Genomic DNA, 21,026 nt, shown 5'->3' with positions numbered 1-21,026 from the left:
AAGGTTGACATATTACCAAGATTGTGCACAGTGGAAAGAGGTAAAGAAAATCAGCCCACCCATAGGAAAAGGGAATGTTGCTGTGTGGCCCAAAACATCAGATACCCACTATATCATGTTGTTAAAAAGACTTCAAAAATCATTGGCTTTTTAGTATAAAATATTCTATCATATGGGTATCCCATAATTTATGGACACTTGCATTGTTTCTAGCTTTTCACTGTGGTAAATATTTAGTTTAAATGTTAATGTGACCTCCCAGCACCCCATTATGAAGAAACTATGGGATTGCTTGGTTAAGCGACTTTCCTAATGTCACTCATTGATTTATAGATTAGAAACAAAACCCTAAATTTTCAGATTCAGTTTAGTTAACTCTGATTCTAATTTGTTAAATGCCAACAACCTCACAGGGTTCTGTGGATATTAATAAAATAACTTAATTAAAACAGCTTTTTTACTATCTGACGCATAATAGGGGCCCAGTAAGTGAAAGCCATTAATCATTTTGTCCACAACTATGTTTTCTAATTTTCTATGCGTCCTAACTTGTTTGAGTTAGTTAATTTAATATTAGATTTAATAATAATATTTAGTACTTATAGAATTCCCTATCTTCTCACATCTGTTAACAACTTTGATAGGTAGGCAATATAACAAGTGGTTAAAAGTATGGCCTCTGAAACCAGACTGCCTGAGTTCAAATCCCAGCTTTGCCACTTATCACATGTGTGACCTTGGGCATGTCTCTCAATCTCTCTTGCCTCAGTTTCCTCATCTATAAACAGGGGAAGATAATAGTACTCACTTCATAGGGTTGTTTCCAAGGCTCTTAGACAAGTATCTTTATTCTCATATAGAGACAGGAAAATGGAAACAGGTATGTTAAGTGTTTTTGCCAAGATTACCAGTAAGTTATTTGGTTATAGGCCTGGGGCAAGAACCCAGGTCTCCCTTCTCTGCTACTCTTCTGTTGTTATGCCTAGCTGCCTGTTCCTTCATACTTCTTGTCTCTTTTCCCCATCCCTTTGTTTAATTCAAAACTAGCCCCTGAATATCTTTAGATCTTCAGAAAAAAGTGGCATTAAATATTACATATACACATGTATAATCAAACTGGAGGCACTTGGGAATTAATTGTTCATCAGGAGCACTTTAAACCACATATCTAACAATTTAAATGTTCAGTTCTTTTTGGAAGGGTTTTCTTCTCCACAGCTGGCTCATCCAGACCCATAGTTTGAATCTAATCAGATTCTCATAGAATTAACTTAGGTTAGTATACATTTGAGGGCGTTGTATTACTTTGGTTTAGAAACCTTAAAAGGAGGTAATTAGAAAAAGTCTTCATTGTCTTTACTTCCTTGCTGTCTTATTTCATTTAGGCTTCCACTAAATTATGATTGAATTATTATATAGCTTTTAATCTTTACGACTTCTTTGCCTCACTGCTCATCATCCAAAATATATCTTGATATCTTGATAAACTTTTTTTCAAGACTTAGTTTTTTAGAACAATTTTAGGTTCACAGCAAAATTGAGAGGAAGGTACAGAGATTTCCCATGTATCCTCTGGGCACCCCCCCAGCAACCCCCTCCAGCCAATGCACAGCCTCCCTCATTATCAATATCCCCCACCAGAGTGGTACGTTTGTTACAAATGATGAACCTACATTGGAACATCATAATCACCCAAAGTCCATAGTTTATATTAGGATTCATTCTTGGTATTGTACATTCTGTGGGTTTGGATAAATTTTGTAATGACATGTATCCACAATTACATTATCATATGGACTATTTTCACTGCCCTAAAAGTCCTCTGTGCTCTGCCTGTTCATCTCCCCCCTTCACCCCGATAAACTTTTTAGCTAATAGGGTCATTTCAGTTCACTTCTCTTAATCTTAAAGGTTCTTACGTAGTCTTGATTGGAATTATTTTTCTAACTTTAATTTGCTTCTTTATGCCTGAGTAGTCTGTGACTTAATTTTTTTTATTGAAGTAGAGTTGGTTTACAATGCCGTGCCAATCTCTGCTGTACAGCAGTGACTCAGTTATACACATAGAGACGTTCTTTTTAAAATATTCTTTTCCATTATTGTCTATCCCAGGAGACTGCATATAGTTTGCTGTGCTATACAGTAGGACCTTGTAGTTTATCCATTCTAAATGTAATAGTTTGCGTCTACCAACCCCAAATTCCCAGCCCATCCCTCTCCCTTCCCTCCTCCCCCTTGGCAACCACAAATCTGTTCTCTGTGTTTGTGAGTCTGTTTCTGTTTTGTAGATAAGTTCACTTGTGCCATATTTTAGATCCCACATATAAGAGCTATCATATGGTATTTATATGACTTAATCTTTTTAAAGGAACAAATATGGTAGAATAGCTGAAAAAGGGATTTGGAGTAAGACATAACTATCTGTGTCATCTTGGGTCATTTATGTTTTCTTTCTGAACCTGAGTTTTCTGATCTATAAAATGAAAACATAACACTTTACTTACTGGGTTCTCCTGAGAAGCAAATGTGGCAACACTTGTGGAGTACCTAATTACAATACTTGTAATAGTGTAGTAAGGCCATAATCATTCGTTTCTTTTTCAGAGATATTCTGGAAAATACAGTATTTGTACCCAATTTTAGAAATTCAGTGGAATTGAAATTTTCTCTCATCTTGTATGATCAACTGTATCCATTCACTTGTAACAGATGATCTCGGCTTTTGCTCTAGATAAAATAGAGGCTACTTGGGATGAGCTTTCTAACGTTTCTGTTTTTTCTGTTACAGAATCAACTGCAATTGTACCCAGTATTTCCTACATTGTGCTGATCTCAGGAAAAACAGATGTGGCTGGTCTCTGCTATCTTGATTCCGCCCCCCCTCAACCCCCACCCCCGCCCAACTTACACCACCCACAGTTATCTTTTGGGACTTTGCTCCATTCATTTTCACTTCTTTCCTATAGCTTTAATCTTTTTCCATTGTTTTTCAGCCCTGTCCTGTAATAAAACCATACCGATCCGGTCTACACACTGCCTTCTTAGGTGCTGCTCATTCTCCTTCCCTTTATGCTAAGTTTATTTAATGACTATTCTGTACTTCCTGCCTCTCCTCCTCATCCTGCTCTGATTGCTGGAACTGCTCGTCCATAGGCCTTCACTGACTTTCTGATGGCTTAGTCTGCTGACTTTTTTTCCATTCTTATTTGATTCGACTTCTTTGTAGTATTTTACACTGTTGACCCTCCTACCTTCTTGAAGCTCCTTCTGAAAGAGCAGTTATTCTTTATTTTTTAAAAATTAATTAATTAATTTATTTTTGGCTGCATTGGGTCTTCGTTGCTGCGCATGGGCTTTCTCTAGTTGTGGCGAGCGGGGGCTACTCTTTGTTGCGGTGTGCGAGCTTCTCACTGTGGTGGCTTCTCTTGTTGTGGAGCTCGGGCTCTAGGTGCGTGGGCTTCAGTAGTTGTGGCGCACGTGCTCAGTAGTTGTGGCTCGCGGGCTCTAGAGCACAAGCTCAGTAGTTGTGGCTCGCAGGCTCTAGAGCGCAGGCTCAGTAGTTGCAGCACATGGGCTTAGTTGCTCCGTGGCATGTGGGAATCTACCCGGACCAGGGCTCGAACCCGTGTCCCTTGCATCGGCAGGCGTATTCTTAACCACTGTGCCACCAGGGAAGTCCCTTTATTTTTTACTAAATGACAATTGCTGTTTTGGAAGGAGTGTAAGTAACCGTTGCTAATTTTAGGACCCTGATTAATATTGAGCCCTACTGCTAAAAAATGCTGTAAAAAGGATATATAGGAAGCAACATTTGTTGAATGCCAGCTGTGTACTTGGAATGATGCTGGGTCTTTCCATAAGTTAATTCTCACTTCTCACAGCAACCTCCACATTTTTTGTTGGTCCCAAAATTACAAATGGGGAGACTGAGGCATGGAGATTTGAAGTAATTTATTGTACAGTATGTACTATAGCTGAGACCAGAACCCCAGTTTATTTTATTCCAGAGCCCATGCTTTTTCCGTTGGGCACTCAGGTGTGTTATCTATTAAGCCTTTTGTTTAACTTGTGTATCTTTGAATGGTTATGAGAGTTAGCTTGTTTGTTGTATCAGGGGAAAGACTTACATTAACTCTGATTAGGTAAATAACATTCTTGAATGTGAAAGCCACAATAAGTGGCTTTCATCTTTGGAATTTCATTAGCTCCAGATCTACCACTGACAGTGTGTTTTAGTTGATTTATTTTTAAAATAATCTTCTGTCCGGTAATGCCATATACTTCATCAGGAGATGCTATACACTGATTTCAGTTGTGCTCCTGTGACTCAACCACCATTTCTGGACTCCTCTGGAAATTGACTTTGGAACTAGCATTGCATTTTTTTGGATTATTTTTCATCCTTCAAGGGTGAAGTAGCATTTTGGGGATGGTTGAATTTGGTTAGTAGGCCATCATTGTTCGTACTTAAAGGGCATGATACTCTGCTTCTGTATTTATGTGTGTCCCTGTCTGTTATTTCCATAAGATTGCACACGCTTGCAGAACCAAGCCTTGACCAAGTTTACGCTACTGTTTCCTTCTGACTTTGTGGTGTTGAGTACTTCAGTTCAGCACCACGTGTGTTTGTGTCAGCCAAATTAAAATGTAGACTGGATATTTATTGACTGGGTATTTATGCTGGTGCAGGATCTTTATTGCAGCATGCAGGATCTTTTAGATGTGGCATGCCAGATCTTTTAGTTCTGACATGTAGGATCGAGCTCCCTGACCAGGGATAGAACCCGGGCCCCCTGCATTGGGAACATGGAGTCCTAGCCATTGGACCACCAGGGAAGTCCCTGATTCTTTCTTTTATAGTTCTTTTTTAGTTCTTCTGGTAGAGATCCCTTCTCTGTTTTCCTAGCCACCACTCAAAGTGATTCAAGGCCTTAGTATTTTAAATCAGATGTACTTTGCTAAAGCAGTGTTTGTATTTGTGCTCTGGTCTTGCAGGTTGAAAGCTTTTAAGGTTACTTGGATGGCTCCCTAAAAGGCCTTTGGTGTGTCTTTTAATCAGATACTTGTGTACAAAGGGCCTAATTTAAGATTTTCTGGGTTTTTTTCTCCCTGATCTTGTCATTTTCCTAATTTTCACGTCCAGGTGAAATGGTAGCTATTTTATGTTTGTTTTGATTTGCATTTGTTTACTATTTGTTACACTACAAAATTTTATAAATTTTTGGAGGCAGGGTGATTAAGTTAAGAATAAATTTCTTAGTTCACTTGTTAAATATCCAAGGAACATAGAAGAGAGGTGGTAGATGCTATGGGGTAATAGATTCAAAATGCAAATATGTCACCAACCTGCCCATATACAATCTTATGAAATAAAAACAAAATAGAATAAATAGCAAAGGAATAAACACACTCACAAATACTTTAAAATATTTATTTGCTAAGACTAGCAACAGTCCATTGTAAAATACCTAAAATGGGATTCCTGTTTCTAAGGAGCTTATCAAACTTTCTCCTGAAAACTTCCCTTTATAATTAAAAAAAATCTGTATAAAATATTTTTTAAAAAACAGTTACTTCTTAAAAATGTTAATAAGGTGACAGGAAGGTAAGGAACTTTTAGAACTAGAGAATGAGTGAAGTCAGGACCCAGAGTCAAGGAGAGCAGTCTTTGCCCTGTAGGAATTGCTTAGCCAGGTAGACACAAGCTTTAGATTTGTAGCTTCCAGAGATACAGGGAAGAAAAGAAAGAGCCCATTCTGTCCAAGATAAGAAGTCCAGTAGGGGATCACCGAATAAACCTGAAATCCCAAAGGAATGTGCTATAAAGGTAAATGGGAAATAAACTTACTCCTCCCCAGGAAAATCGGCTGTCTCCAACCTTGGCACTAATTTGAGAGAGGAAATCACCACTGACATTTTGAAGCCACAAGTCCTCCCTTAGGTTGCAGCCTGAATTCTCACTATTTGATTGGAAAACCTAAAGTGAGTAACTTAGAGCGATTCCAGGTTGGTGGGTCCCCAGAGTGCCTGGCAGAAATCTTTTCCAGAGGTACTTACCTTTATCAGGTCTAAAAGAAAGCCCCAAAATAAAATTTTAAGGGGAATAAGCAGCTCAATCCAAACTAACGAAACTCACAGAGAAACAAGGCAATGTGAACAAGAACAGTAGACAGGAGCACCAATCAGAAAATGGACTTCTCAGTCACAATCTAAAAAGCTGTTTAGTCTGTATAAGAAAATAAAAAGCTAGAAAATATGTGCAAAGAACAAGAAACTAAGATTGGCCAAGCAGATTTGAAAATTAACCACGTAGAATATTTAGAAATGGAAAGTAAAATAACTGAAATTTAAAAATTGATTGTGTGATAGTCATGGGAACACTAAACATTGATTTAAGCAAAAAATCAAAACTCTTAGAGGGCTGGCACAAGAAGCAGAGGGGAATATGAGAGCTAAATTCTTACCCTCTGTAATAGAAGGTGAATAATGTCTAAAATTGATGAATCAAAAGATACCAGGATATTTTAAAGTTATATAGAGATGTGTAAATTACAAAAGATACAGCTAAAAGAAAATATTTTCCTCTGGGGAGGAAGATTGTATAAAATGGGCAGGAACTACTTATTTTGTCATTTATATTACATGACTTTTTAAACTATGTGCATGCTCTGCTTTGATCAAATAAACATTTAAAATTAAAATATTTAATGCATAGCTATGAATTGATCATTGTTGAAGCTGAGTGATGGGTTCAAATTCAAGCGTTTTTATACCATCTTAGACACAGCTGAAGATAGAATTAGTGAGCTAAAGGATAATTTAGCTGAAACCTGATTCTCACTTGCAATGATTGTAGTCAGGAAACTGGAATGATTTCTACATTTTGCTGAGAGAAAATGACTTCCTACCTAGAATGCTATGTCCAGTGAAAAGTTTAAAAACATACGCAAAATAGAGACATTTTCAGATCATCAAAAGCAGTTTGCCGCTAGCAAGATTCTCACTTGGAGAAATTCTAAACCTAATGAATATTTTTAGAATTGATAAGTTAGGAATATATGTTGTAATTACTAGATAGCTTGTAAAAGAATTAGAAACTATATTTATAACTTAAAATTTATTGGAAACTCTAGTGAAATAAGAAAGCAGTAAAGGGCAGAAAAAGCAACATAGAACATGTATGACACATAGCACAAAATAAGATGACAACTGGGAATTCCCTGGTAGTCCAGTGGTTAGGACACCGGGCTTTCACTGCTGTGGCCTGGGTTTGATCCCTGGTCGGGGAACTAAGATCCCACAAGCTGCATGGCATGGCTAAAAAAAAGATGACAACTATAAATCCAAATAAATGTTAATGAACTAAGTGCTTCAGTTAAAAGAGATTGTGCTAGATTGGTTTTAAAAAGGGAAAAATGCTATTTATAAAAGATACGTCTAAAAGAAAAGGATACAGAAAGTTTGAAAGTAAAAATGTGAGAAAAGACATGCTAGACAAATACTAACCCAAAACTGTTAACATCAGATAAAATGGACTTTATAGTAATGTCATTACTAGAGATCAAGAGAATGACATCATAGAGAAAAAGGCTCAGTATGTCAGGAAAATAAAGCAGTTTTAAGTTTGTGTTCATCTAATAGTCTCAATATGTTTAAAGCAAAAATTAATAAAACTTTAAGAGGAAATATACCAACCCATCATCGAAGTAGTAGATTTTAATATATCTTTCAGTAATTGATAGAACAAGAAAGGAGGGAAAAAATATAGAAGATTGAATATGTATTTAACACACTTGACCTAATAGATACATACAGAACATTGTACCCAACAACTGCAAAATACACATTATTTTCAAGCCAAACATGGAAAAGTTATGAAAACTGACCATTTACTGGGCTGTAAAGCAAAACTTAAATTTTGAAAAAGTTTTGAAATAGTACAGAATGCTTGAAGCACAGTGCAATTAAGCTAGCAACCAGTAACAAAAAGGTAACTTTAAAATATAAATACATATATACATATTTATATAAAGAACATATGTTTGGGAATTAAACACATTACTGAATGATCTATGGGTTAAAGAAGAAGAAATCATAATGGAAATAAGAATGCATTTAAAACTGAGTGATAGCACAGATGGTGCGTACTAAAACTTGTAGCTATACTGAAAATCAGTCATCACTGAAAAAAATTAAAATTCCTAAGTAAGTGGGAAGGCATCCTCTGAATAAGTGGATTGGAGACCAATATTGTTAAGATGGCAATACACCCTAAAAGGATCTACAGATTCAGTGTACTCCCTATCAAAATTCCAGTTTGCTTTTTTGTAGAAATTGATAAGATGATCCTAAAGTATATATGAAAATGCAAGGGATCTAGAATAGCCAAAAAAATCTTGAAAAAAAAAAAAAAGAGGACTCATACTTCCCAATTTCAAAACTTAGTACAGAGCTACAGTAATCAAGAGACTGGTGCTGGCATAAGGATAGATGGGTAGATCAACAACAGAATTGAGAGTCCAAAAAATAAACCTACAAATCTGTGTTCAAGGATGCCAAGGAACATCAATGGGGAAAGAACAGTCTCCAATAAATTGTGCAGGGACAACTGGACATCCACATGCAACAAAATGAAGTTGGACCCCTACTTCACACCATACACAAAAATTTACTCAAAATGAACCACAGACCTAAATGTAAGAACTAAAACTACAAAACTCTTAGATGAAAACGTTGGCATAAATCTTTACAACCTTGGATTAGGCAGTGGTTTCTTAGATGTAATGCCAAAAGCACAAGTAATAAAAAAAAAATATATGTAAATTGGACTTGATCAAAATTAAAGCTTTTTGTGCTTCAGATACTATCAAGAAATTGAAGACAACAGAATGGAGAATATATTTGTAAGTCATTTATCTGATACAGCGTCTGGTATCCAGAATATGTAAAGGCTGCTTACAACTCAGTAATAGAAAGGCAAATAGCCCAATTAAAAAATGCACAAAGGATATGAATAGACATTTCTCCTGTGAAGTTATATGAGTGGCCAATAAACACATGAAAAAATGCTGGATGGCATTAGTTATCAGAGAAATGCAAATCATAACCACAATGAGATGCTATTTCACACCCACTAGGATGGCTATAATCAGAAAGCACAGGTAATGACAAGTGTTGCAAGGATATGGAGAAATTTGAAACCTTGTTTTGCTGGTGGGAATATAAAATTATGCAGTCACTGTGGAAAACAGTTTTGTAGTTCCTCAAAATGTCAAACATAGAACCATATGACCCAGCAATTCCACTCCTAGAGAATTGAAGACATCCATATGAAAACTTGTTACAGGAATGTTCACAGCAGCATTTTTCATAAAGCCAAAGAATGGAAACAACTCAAGTCCATCAACAGATGAATGGATAAACAAAATGTGATATATCCATATAATAGAATATTTTTCAACCATAATATAGAACGAAGTTCTGATTCTATAACATGGATGAGCTTTTTTTTTTTTTTAATATTTATTTATTTGGCTGTGCTGGGTCTTAGTTGAGACATGTGGGATCTTCGTTGTGGCATGTGGGATCCTTAGTTGAGGCATGTGGGCTCTTAGTTGCGGAGTGTGGGATATAGTTCCCTGACCAGGGATCAAACCTGGGCCCCCTGCATTGGGAGCGTGGAGTCTTAGCCACTGGACCACTAGGGAAGTCCCCGTGGATGAGCCTTGAAAGAAGCCAGCCACAAAAGATCATGTGTTATTTGGTTCCATTTACATGAAATGTGCAGAAGAGGCAAAATAGAGACAGAAAATAGATTAGTGGTTGCCAGGGTGTGGGAGGAAGAGAATGGAGAGTGACTGCTAATGGGTATGGGTTTTCTTTTAAGGTGATAAAAATGTTCTGGAGTTAGTAGTGGTGAATGTTGGGCAACTTTGTGAATATATGAAAAACCACTGAGTTGTAAAGAAAAAAACTTGTCAGATACGGCTAAAATACCTCGAGGGAAATGAGTAGCTTTTAAATCAAGTTTGAAAAAGAAGAAAGACTTAAAATCAATGAGCTAAGCATCCATCTCAACAAGTTAGATAAGAATATAAAAATAAATGCAAACAAAGGAAAAGGAAGGTAATAGAGAAGAAATTAGCAAAATAGAAAATATAAACACAAAATGTGCTGACGTGGTATGTTTTCAGTTATTTGTTGAGAATGAAAATTTGGTTATGAAAATAAAACAATATGTGACCACATATTGTTGGTAAAATAATGATCTCACCCACCCCTAACAAAAGTCTAAGCCATCTTAAAGGTGAAGAAATATGCTATATTCCAGTAACTTCCGAACCTACATTTCTATCCTGGAATCTCTGGAACTCCAGATGGATCTGGCTACCTGCTGGACATCTTCAAGTAGATGTCTTTGAGGCACTTAAAATACAGCTAATGCAGAGACAAACTCAATATCTCTTGCCCCAGAATTGCTCCTCCTGCAGTATTTACCATCTCTGTTAATGACAACACTGTCTCCCTGTTTTTTTAAGCCAGAAACCTGGGAGTTGTCCTTGAGTTCTACTTCTTCCAGACTCCCCACATCTGTCCAGTCGGTCACTAGAATAGTCCTTAATATACTTAGCAAAAAGCCTTTGATTGACCTCTGCTTACCCCTAGTCTTTCATTCCCTTCTTGGTTGTGCTCTGTATATTCTGACAATAATAGCCTTTCAGTTTCCAGGATGTTCAGGTCACTTCCAGACTGCCACTTGCTTTTCCTTTCAGCATCCTATTAGATGCCTTTTATCAACTATCTAGTATCCCTGTCACTAAAAAAAAAACAAAAAAAAAACCCCCAAGCCACTAATAAATGATTCCCCAAGCTTCTAATAAATGATTCCCCTAAGGTATTAATTATAGGCTATATTTATTTTTCCTAGAGTTATTTGCCTTTTGAAGAGTTTCCTGGAGAGGGTAGTGTCCAACCCAAAGGTCATGTGGTGTTTTCAACTGCTTATGTCACACTGGTATAACATCAGCTGAAAGGAATATTAGAAGTGATATGTTAAATAATAATAAAGTTTTTAAATAATGTACTGTTTTTCATGTTAAATGGCATGTTTATAACAGCAGTTCTCAAACTATTTGGTCTCATAATTTCTTTATACTCTTAAAAATTATTGCAGACTCTGAAGAGCTTTTGCTTATGTGGTAATAACTATTGATATTTATTGTATTAGAAATTAAAACTGAGAAATTAAGATATTTATTTGCTAAAAATATTAAACCTGTTACACGTTAACATAACATTTTTTAAAACTGTATTTTTCCCCCAATAGTAAGAGAGGCAGTGTTTTGTATTTTTGCAAACCTCTCTAATGTTAGACTTAGTAGAAGGTAGCTGGAGCCTTTTATCTGCTTCTGCATTCAGTCTGTTACAATATCACACATCACGGAGCCTCTGGAAAACTTCAGTACACACTGTGAGAAAATGAGAATGAAAAAGGCAAAAAACGTAGGCATTATGTTGTAGTATTTTTATGAAAATAGCTTTGATCCTGCAGACCCCTGGAAAGGGTTTGGGGACTTTAAAGGATCCCCAGACCATACCTTGAGAATCCCTACGCTATATTATTCTCTTGTATTCTGATGTCTTTTTTTCAGGTTTTTTTTTTTTTTTTGGCCGCACCGCACTGCATGACTTGTGGGATCTTAGTTCCCGGACTAGGGATCGAACCCGCGCCCTCGGCAGTGAAAGTGCAGAGTCTTAACCACTGGATCGCCACTGATCGCCAGGGTATTCCCCTGATGTCTTTTTGAAAAAAATATTTGCTTTTTCGTCATTTCAAAACTAAAACTAACACGTACTTATTGTTTACAAATAATAATTATACAGAGATGCATCACAAGAGAAATGGAAGCCACCTTTAATTCCTTCCTCTCCTTGTATAGTCCCTGTTAAGAATTTCCCGGATTTTGTGTGTGTATGTGTGTGTTTGTATTGTGTATACTTTTACAATTAGAAGAGAAAAATGAAAAGTCACTTATATCTTGATTGCAAAAAGGTTGAGAACTGAGGTAGAACAGTGAACGGTAGAACTTGGAGTTGAAGAGAGCTACGTTCTAGCTCCGCCTCTGCCACTCTGGCTTTAGGCAGACCTCTTTAACAACCCTGGCCGAGACTTCTCAGTTCACAGGGGAAGGGTCTGCACTGCTAGGTGATCTCTGAAGGCTTTTCCAGCTCCAGGTGCCAGTGCGGTGTAGGAATTCATTTGCTTTCCCAGCTCCAAATGGTTAAATGCCAGAAGGGGATGGTAGAATGTTGTGACTAAAAATGTTTGGTTTTGGTGAGATACAAGACGGTTGTTTCTCTGGAAATAGAGTCTTTCAAACTGTAATTGTTGTCAACAATAGAACTCCCACTCAGAAGGTTAGAATTCTGTGGGACTCAAAATAATGGGTTGATTTGTGTGCCTCTCTGGCACAACAGTATTGTACCTTGTAGTTACCTTCTCAGTATTTTTTGCCTTCTAATTTTATGTAAGTGAACAGGCAGTCCTAGGGAAAAAAAAACAACACTCAGTATTTATGAAAAGAGGAATTTAATTCAAATTCTGAAAAATCATATGATTGTATAGCTTAGCATAAGACTTGCATATATAATAAATATTTTCCTTCAGGTAACAGCTGCTTACGAAAACAGTCATCTATCTGTGTGTTTGCTTGGTCAGGAGACAAATATAGCAAATCCCCAGTGTACAGAATAGCTATGTTCTAAATTTACCTTTAGCATTTGCAGTACACTTTCTCATAGATATTAAGTTTATTTGTAGGTGGATACAGTCATACATTTATTAACAAGTTCAGGGCTTATGCTATGCCAGGCTCTCTGCTGGGTTTCCAGACTAATCCATAAAAAAAACAATTTTTTTTGACACATAAAATAGGTCCCATATTACTATATTGCCTTTACTTTAAAGCTGATTTTTAGTTCTATATTAGTAAATTTTTAAGTTAATTACAACAGTGGTTAAGTGTGTGGACTCTGGAGCCAGACGGACTACGTTCAATTACTGATTCTGCCACCTGCAAAGTGTATGACTTGAGAAAAGTTGCAAAACCTCTTAGTATCTTTTTCCTCATCTATAAAATGGAGAGAATAATAGTACTTAGCTCATATGGTTGTTGTGAGGATTCAATTTTTTTTTAAATTGAGATGTAACTCACATAACAAAATTAACCATTTTAAATTGTACAGTTCAGTGGTATTTAGTCTATTCACAATGTTGTGCAACCATTACCTCTATCTCATTCCAAAGCATTTTGAATAGATAAACAAAATGTCATATTATACATACAAGGGAATTTTACTCGGCCATAAAAAAGAAAGAACTGATACATACAAAGTGGATAAACTTTGAAAACACTGTGCTGAGTGAAAGAAGCCAGACACAAGAGGTCACATCTTGCACGATTGTTTTTATATGAAATGTCCAGAATATGTACATCTATAGAGACAGAAAGCAGATTAGTGGTTGTCAGGGCTGAGCGGAGGGGGAAGTGGGGCATGCCTGCTTAACAGGTACAGGGTTGTCTTCGTGGTGATGAAAATATTCTGGAACATGATACAGGTGGTGGTTACACAATATTATGAATGTACTAAATGTCACTGAATGGTATACTTTCAAGTGGTCGATTTTATGTTATGGGAATTCCACTTCAATTAAAAAAATAATAATAACAAAGCCCCTTGATCACTTAGACTCGCAAAAAAAATCCTCGCAATGAACACCAAGGAGCCTGCTTAACCCTATGGGTTTCTACTCTTCTTTGTGGCCCCAAGGAGGTTCAGCTAATCATTTAAAGGGTACGTGTTATATTTTATTTTTTAATTTTTAAAATATTTTATATTTTAGTTAACAGTTCTAGGTATTTTGTAATGTGTTGTCTATGCCAGCGTATTGCTGGCAGTGGAAACCCCCATTTCACCCTTACATCTTTAACTCTCACATTTAAACTTAGGTTTTTTTTTTTTTTTTAAATTTATTTATTTATGGCTGTGTTGGGTCTTCGTTTCTATGTGAGGGCTTTCTCTAGTTGTGGCAAGCGGGGGCCTCTCACCATCGCGGCCTCTCCCGTTGCGGAGCACAGGCTCCAGACGCGCAGGCTCAGTAATTGTGGCTCACGGGCCCAGTTGCTCCGCGGCATGTGGGATCTTCCCAGACCAGGGCTCGAACGCGTGTCCCCTGCATTGGCAGGCAGATTCTCAACCACTGCGCCACCCGGGAAGCCCTAAACTTAGGTTTTTTTGCCAAAACCTGGAATAAATTCATGTGTGTATGTGTATATCCTCTTCTTAAATAGGGTAAAACTAGTAAGCTTTTTATTTCCTTGCCACTGCACGCCCCTCCCCCTGCCTGTACTTGTTTACTGCCGCCGGCTTCCAGGAATTGTGGTGTAAAGGTGTCATGGGTTCTGGCAAGATGTGACAGTGGCTAGGTCTGAGGGTTTTTGCCCACCTCAGGCAAGTTCAGGTTTCCATATTCACAGTCACTGCCTGGGATGGGGCCTGCCTGGCTGTGGTGGTCACGGTACCAGCTAGTCAACCGGAAAGTCACCCCGGAGCACCCTTCTGCTTCCCTGGGCTAGGCCCCACCATTTGCAGTAATCCTGTTTTATTAGTTTTCTATTGCTGTTGTAACAAGTTACCAGATTGAATGGTTTAAAACAACACAAGTTTAATATCCGTAGGTCTGTAGGTCAGAAGTCTGATGCACAGCTCACTGAACTAAAATTAAGGTGTCAACCGGGTCATGTTCCTTTCTGGAGGCCCTTAGGAGAAAATCCATTTCCTTGCTTTTTCTGGCTTCTAGAGGCTGCCCACATTCCTTGGCTAGTGGCCCCTTTGTCCATCTTAAAGCCAGCCATGATGGGTTGAGTCCTCCATTGCCTTACTCCCACGTACTCTTCCACTTTTTATTTTATTTTTTTTGGCTACATTGGGTCTTGGTTGCTGTGCGAGGGCTTTCTCTAGTGGCAGTGAGCGGGGGCTACTCTTTATTGCGGTGCGCGGGCTTCTCCTTGTGGTGGCTTCACGTTGAAGAGCATGGGCTCTAGGTGCGCAGGTTCAGTAGTTGTGGCTCGTGGGCTCTAGAGCGCAGGTTCAGCAGTTGTGGCACACGGGCTTAGTTGCTCCGCGGCATGTGGGATCTTCCCAGACCAGGGCTCGAACCCGTGCCCCCTGCATTGGCAGGCGGATTCTTAACCACTGCGCCACCAGGGAAGACCTACTCTTCCACTTTTAAGGACCCTTATGATTACGTTGGGCCCACTCAGAAAATCCAGACTAAACTCCCTATTTTAAGATCAGCCAATTAGCAGCCTGCCATGTAATGTAACATGTTCACAAGTACTGTGGTTTAGAATGTGTTCATCTTTCAGGGGGCCATTATTCTGCCTGCCATAGCTATCTTCTGTGCATTTCGGTCTGTGATTTCTTCTTTCAGAACAGCCTCACTCTGCTATTCTTTTAATTTCTGATCCACCATTCAGACCCCTTTTGTTTTTCTGTACAACACTTTTATATATAAATCTTCTCTCTCATAATTAGTGATTGGAATGGGGAGGAGGCAATGGTAGGTTTTCAGTTCACCATCTGGATCCAGTCTTTCCAGTACTAATACATTTTTAAGTGTTTTTTATTTTTACAGATTTGAGTTTTTTATGCTAGTCCTTGAGGAGGTAATAGACTTTTGAGCTCTTTGGACAGACTGTTCTCTTTATCTTGGTGTAAAATGTACTTTAAGGTTTCAAGGTAGGTAGGGCAGGGTCTTCTAAGTTAGGAAACTTCAGGTGTCTATTTAAAGCTGACAGGGAAGAGGGATGGAGGTGATCCAATTGTTTGAAAAAGTAGTTTCCAGGCAGGACTTTTCTGCATAGATGTGCTAGTACCACGTGATAGGAAGTAAAGGCCTTAATAACCTTGATAAGCGTTCTCCAGCTTTCCAGCCCCCATTTTTCTTGGAAATTGCCTGTAAGGTGAGCAAGGATGCCGGAAGAATAGATTTGTAGACCGTAAACCTTTACAGATCCAGTGTTTCTTGAAATATTAAGTATTATCTGGTTCTTACTAGGAAAGATCATTTATGTGGGAGCCATCTAAATTGTATAAATAACTGAAAGTAGAGTGAATTTAATAAACATTTATTTAAGAATCTATGGTATACAAAGAGATAAATGGATATTCTTACAATCCGGTGGAAGAGTTAGGTTTCACTGCAATATGAGTGCTCTAAGAGACATATAAACAAGTGCTGTGGGAACACAGAGGAACCTGATGGGTAGGGGTGGTAACATTTAATTTGAGTTTCAAAGAGTAACTAATAGGGGACAATACAGTGTTCTCCCTTGTCAAACAGGCTGATCTATTTAAATAGATAAGAGACCTAGCACATTTTTGTTCTTATCTGTAAAGTTGACCTAGTTTCCCATTGTTATCATGATAAAAATACGTATGTTACTGTTATTATATCAGTAGCTTAAAACTTGACCTTATGCCTGAGAATATATACCACTGGGCCTGCATCTAGGTTGAGAACCATAAACCCACCTGGAGATATCATGCATATAATTTTATCCCTAACTGTATACTTGTGGTTTTTATCTGTCATAGGGCCTTATGAATGAAAAGACTGGTTGTTGGCTTCTTTTTTTTTTCCAGTGATAATTTTTGTCGTGTTATCTTGGATAAATTATTTATAGAATTTTTAGCAAAGATATTGTCCCTCTTTTTTAAAACACAAGCAAACAGAACTATTTTAAAGAACAATATGATTCTTAAACCCCTTTTACTTTGTGGTGAATATATTGATTAAGCAGAGAGTATAGAAATACATATCTGTTTGATCACTAGGTTTTTTGGTTTCTGGGAGTATCAGAGGAGAGCATAGGAGCAGTAACTGACCAGTAAAAGGTTAAAAATCCATTTACCTGCTGTCTTTGACATGTGTCCTAGGTTGTAAATCCCTAAGTTTGTCATCTCCAGGGACCCACTACATTTTCTTTTTCAATATCAGAGAGAAAGAGATTTCTTCTGGAAAATTAAATATGTCTGTTCAAGTATGTAACTACAGAAGTTTGAACACTAATGATCCCAATAGATAAAAATATTCTGTATATTTGTTCACTGAAAATTTGATCTGATCCATTGATAATAATGAACTTTTGTTCATTTAAAAGTTGTGGCTCATTATTTTTGTGATACTGTAATGGCTAAAGGCTTTTCAAACTTTTCAGGGAAGCATGACAGCAATGACAGTATTTTTTCCCTTGGATACAGCTCGACTTCGACTTCAAGGTAAGTATCTTATTGTCATCATATTCCTGTTCATTTGGTATCAGGAAGCAAACATACTTCTCTACTAAGTTCTAAGTTAACATAGGATTTTCCGTTTCATCAGAAATCTGTTGTCCATTTTCACTAACTTTAAATACTTTTATTTTTGATGTTTGTGAATGAGTCATAGCCTCAGCCATTTTCTAATCTGAGAGACCTGAGTTGGCTTGCATTAGTAATTTTGAATCATCACAGTTCATTCTAATAAACAATATGACTTTTGAAAGGCACAAGGTAGAGATTTTATTTTTTTACTGGGGGTAGGTTTTCTGGAAAGAGAACAGAGAATAGGAAACATGGTGGAGCCAAATGCCACTGTCACTGCTCACGTAGGCACGTAGTCCTAGTCTCCCTCTTTCACTTTATAGGGCTATGCGACTTTCTGTAACTCCTGCTTGTTCTTTCCTCAGTATTTTTCAACTTGAAATTATAAACCTATGCCAGAACTTACATGAAGAGATAAGAGTAAGATTAGCTTTGAATAAACTAATTCCTATATTAAAATCCTTCATGACTACTATTTTTAATTAATTTTAGAGATTTTGGAAAGGTAATAATTTTATGACTCCCAAACCAAAATACATAAAAAGATAGGCAGTACAGTGAAAAATCTCACTCTAGACTGTCTCCTTTTCTCTCCCCTGTAGATAATGTCTTTATTAGTCTCTCAAAGAGCCCTGAGAGTTTCTTTATGTAGAAAAACAAGCAAATAATATATATTCTCAATTTCCTCTCTTTATTACTCAAAAAGCATACTTTTCACACTGTTCCATATCTTGCATTTTTCACTTAACAGCATTTTTTAAATATCTTTATTGGAGTATAATTGCTTTACAATGCTGTGTTAGTTTCTGCTATACAACAAAGTGAATCAGCTATATGTATACATATATCCCCATATCCCCTCCCTGTTGAGACTCCCTCCCACCCTCCCTATCCCACCCCTCTAGGTCGTCACAAAGCGTCAAGCTGATCTCCCTGTGCTGTGCAGCAGCTTCCCACCAGCCATCCATTTTGCATTCGGTAGTGTGTATATGTCAGTGCTACTCTCTCCCTTCGTCCCAGCTTCCCCTTCCTCCCCATGTCCTCAAGTCCGTTCTCTACGTCCGGGTCTTTATTCCTGCCCTGCCACTAGGTTCATCAGTACCGTTGTTTTAGATTCCATATATGTGTGTTAGCATACGGTATTTGTTTTTCTTTTTCTGACTTACTTCACTCTATATAACAGACTCTAGGTCCATCCACCTCATTACAAACGACTCTATTTTGTTCCTTTTTATGGCTGAGTAATATTCCATTGTATATATATGCCACACCTTTATCCATTCATCTGTCGATGGACATTTAGGTTGTTTCCATGTCCTGGCTACTGTAAATTGTGCTGCAATGAATATTGTGGTACATGTGTCTTTTTGAATTATGGTTTTCTCAGGGTATATGCCCAGTGGTGGAATTGCTGGGTCATATGGCAGTTCTATTTTTAGTTTTTTAAGGAGCCTCTATACTGTTCTCCATAGTGGCTGTATCGATTTACATTCCCACCAACAGTGCAGGAGGGTTCCCTTTTCTCCACACCCTCTCCAGCATTTATTGTTTCTAGATTTTTTTAAAAATAAATTTAATTAATTAATTAATTTATTTTTGGCTGCGTTGGGTCTTCGTTGCTGCGTGCAGGCTTTCTCTAGTTGTGGCAAGCGGGGGCTACTCTTCGTTTCGGTGCGTGGGCTTCTCATTGCGGTGGCTTCTCGTTGCAGAGCACGGGCTCTAGGTGCACAGGCTTCAGTGGTTGTGGCACGCAGGCTCAGTAGTTGTGGCTCGTGGGCTTAGTTGCTCCACAGCATGTGGGGTCTTCCTGGACCAGGGCTCGAACCCGCGTCCCCTGCATTGGCAGGCGGATTCTTAACCACTGTGCCACCAGGGAAGTCCCCATATGCTAATTTGTTTCTGTAAGTTCTATGGGATAAATTCCCAGAAGTAGGATTGTTTGATCAAAGGGCAAATGTTTGTAATTTTGATAGTTATTGTTAGATTGCCTTGTACAGGGGTTTCCTAATTTGCCATCCCATGAGCCATACAGGTACCAATTTTAATTCTTAAGAAATCGGTTCATTTTCCTATTTTTATGTTCTCAAGATAGTCTTCAGATATGGGTAAGAAATTTGAAGTTAATTAAGGTAGGTTTTGTTTTCATTTAGAACGCCAAAAGCAGAGTTCCCATCTTTTTGAGAACTTTTTTTAGATTAGGGAACAGAGCACAGGGTTAAAACTTTGCAAACTTGAATTTTAATCCCGGCTCTGCTGCCAACTACATGTGTCCTTCACAGCTTTGTGTCTGTAACCTCTTCTCTGAAAGGGAAATAGTCATTTATTTCCTCTCTACTTTATAAGATATTAAGATAAAAAGGAGAATATATAACTTTGAAAAAAAAACTAGAGAGCCCTATGAAATGTAAGAAATAAATTTCTCCTGTTACATCTTTTACTTTGGAAATTAGGTATTGAATTAAAACGCTTTATGGTTCATGAATAACAGATGAAACCATGGAATCAATAGTAGGGAATTTAGCACATGGGAATACAGGAGGATCATTGAGTTTTGAGGCAAACTAGGGAGCTCAAAGAATAGGGTGAGAGATTGCTCAGGTGAGGTAAATGGCATTTCAGTGAAACTTGCTGATACTGAAGATAACAATTCTCAGAGGATTTAGTTTAAACATGTACTCTTTGATCTTGTAGTTGATGAGAAAAGAAAGTCCAAAACGACACACATGGTGCTCCTGGAGATCATTAAAGAAGAAGGCCTGTGAGTACTACCTTGTTCATCTTTGTTAGGTAGAGCAGCTCATTAGGAGATTCCTGGGCGTCCATCCTACCTACACTCACTTTCTATCCATTCCCAAAGCCTCACAGTGTTGTGAATTTGTAATTGCCTGACTCGTAAGTAGATACATAGTTGTTTTCATTTCCTTAAAGTTCTGTGGTTGACCATTTTGATTCTCGATCATGGAGTCTTACATGAAACCAATGAACAATAAACTGAAGAAGGTAATAGTTGTTTAGCTCATTCCTATCAGATGCATTCAGACCTGTGTACCTTTTTAAAAACTTTTTATTTGGAAATAATTTCAAATTTACAGAAAGTTGCAAAACTAAAATAGTACAAAGAATACCAGTATGTGCTTTAACCAGATTGACCTGTTGTTAAAACACTCTTCCGTTTGTGCCCATGCTTTCTCCCTCCCTTCCCCACTCCCTCCTTCTTTCTTTACTACACAGACACATACACACACCACACACAGATTTTTTTCAGAATTAATTTGAGAGTACATTACATACCATACATCAAAGCCCCTTACCCCTATGACTGACATTTTCAAAGATGTGGACCTTCTCCCCTTATTTTTCCTTAAATAAAATTTTTCTCACTTTAAGTTTGCCTCATGTTTCTTCATGATTAGATTGAGTCTTTGCATTCTTGGCCAGAATAATGTATAGGTGAAATTGTGTCCTCCTCAGGATGTCACATTGGAGTCACATATTGTCCACTTGCCCTTCATTGGTTAATTATGATTTCTTAGATTCAAGTTAGCACTGAATAATTTTATTTTTCCTCTTTTGCAACTGTAAGCAGTCTATGAGGAAAT

General features: G+C 37.6%; 1 protein-coding gene across 2 annotated transcripts in view; it reads left to right on the top strand.

The window, feature by feature from the left end:
- The window catches only part of SLC25A17 (solute carrier family 25 member 17), a 46,961-nt gene that overhangs the window by 4,617 nt on the left and 21,318 nt on the right, over positions 1–21,026 (top strand). The window contains exons 1-3 of one of the 2 annotated variants that reach the window (XM_068560388.1): positions 13,758–13,854; positions 17,283–17,343; positions 20,119–20,185. In XM_068560388.1, coding sequence (XP_068416489.1) covers positions 17,289–17,343; positions 20,119–20,185 — 122 coding nt within the window. In that variant the 5' untranslated portion in view covers positions 13,758–13,854; positions 17,283–17,288. Of the gene's footprint in view, positions 1–13,757; positions 13,855–17,282; positions 17,344–20,118; positions 20,186–21,026 lie in introns of those variants that run through there. The other variant, XM_068560387.1, reaches the window with a different exon arrangement.

This window comes from Eschrichtius robustus, chromosome 13 (genome assembly GCF_028021215.1).
Source record: "Eschrichtius robustus isolate mEscRob2 chromosome 13, mEscRob2.pri, whole genome shotgun sequence".
Classification (NCBI taxonomy): Eukaryota; Metazoa; Chordata; class Mammalia; order Artiodactyla; family Eschrichtiidae; genus Eschrichtius; species Eschrichtius robustus.
Note: the sequence above shows the minus strand (reverse complement) of the source record. Positions and strands in the feature narration are given on the sequence as shown.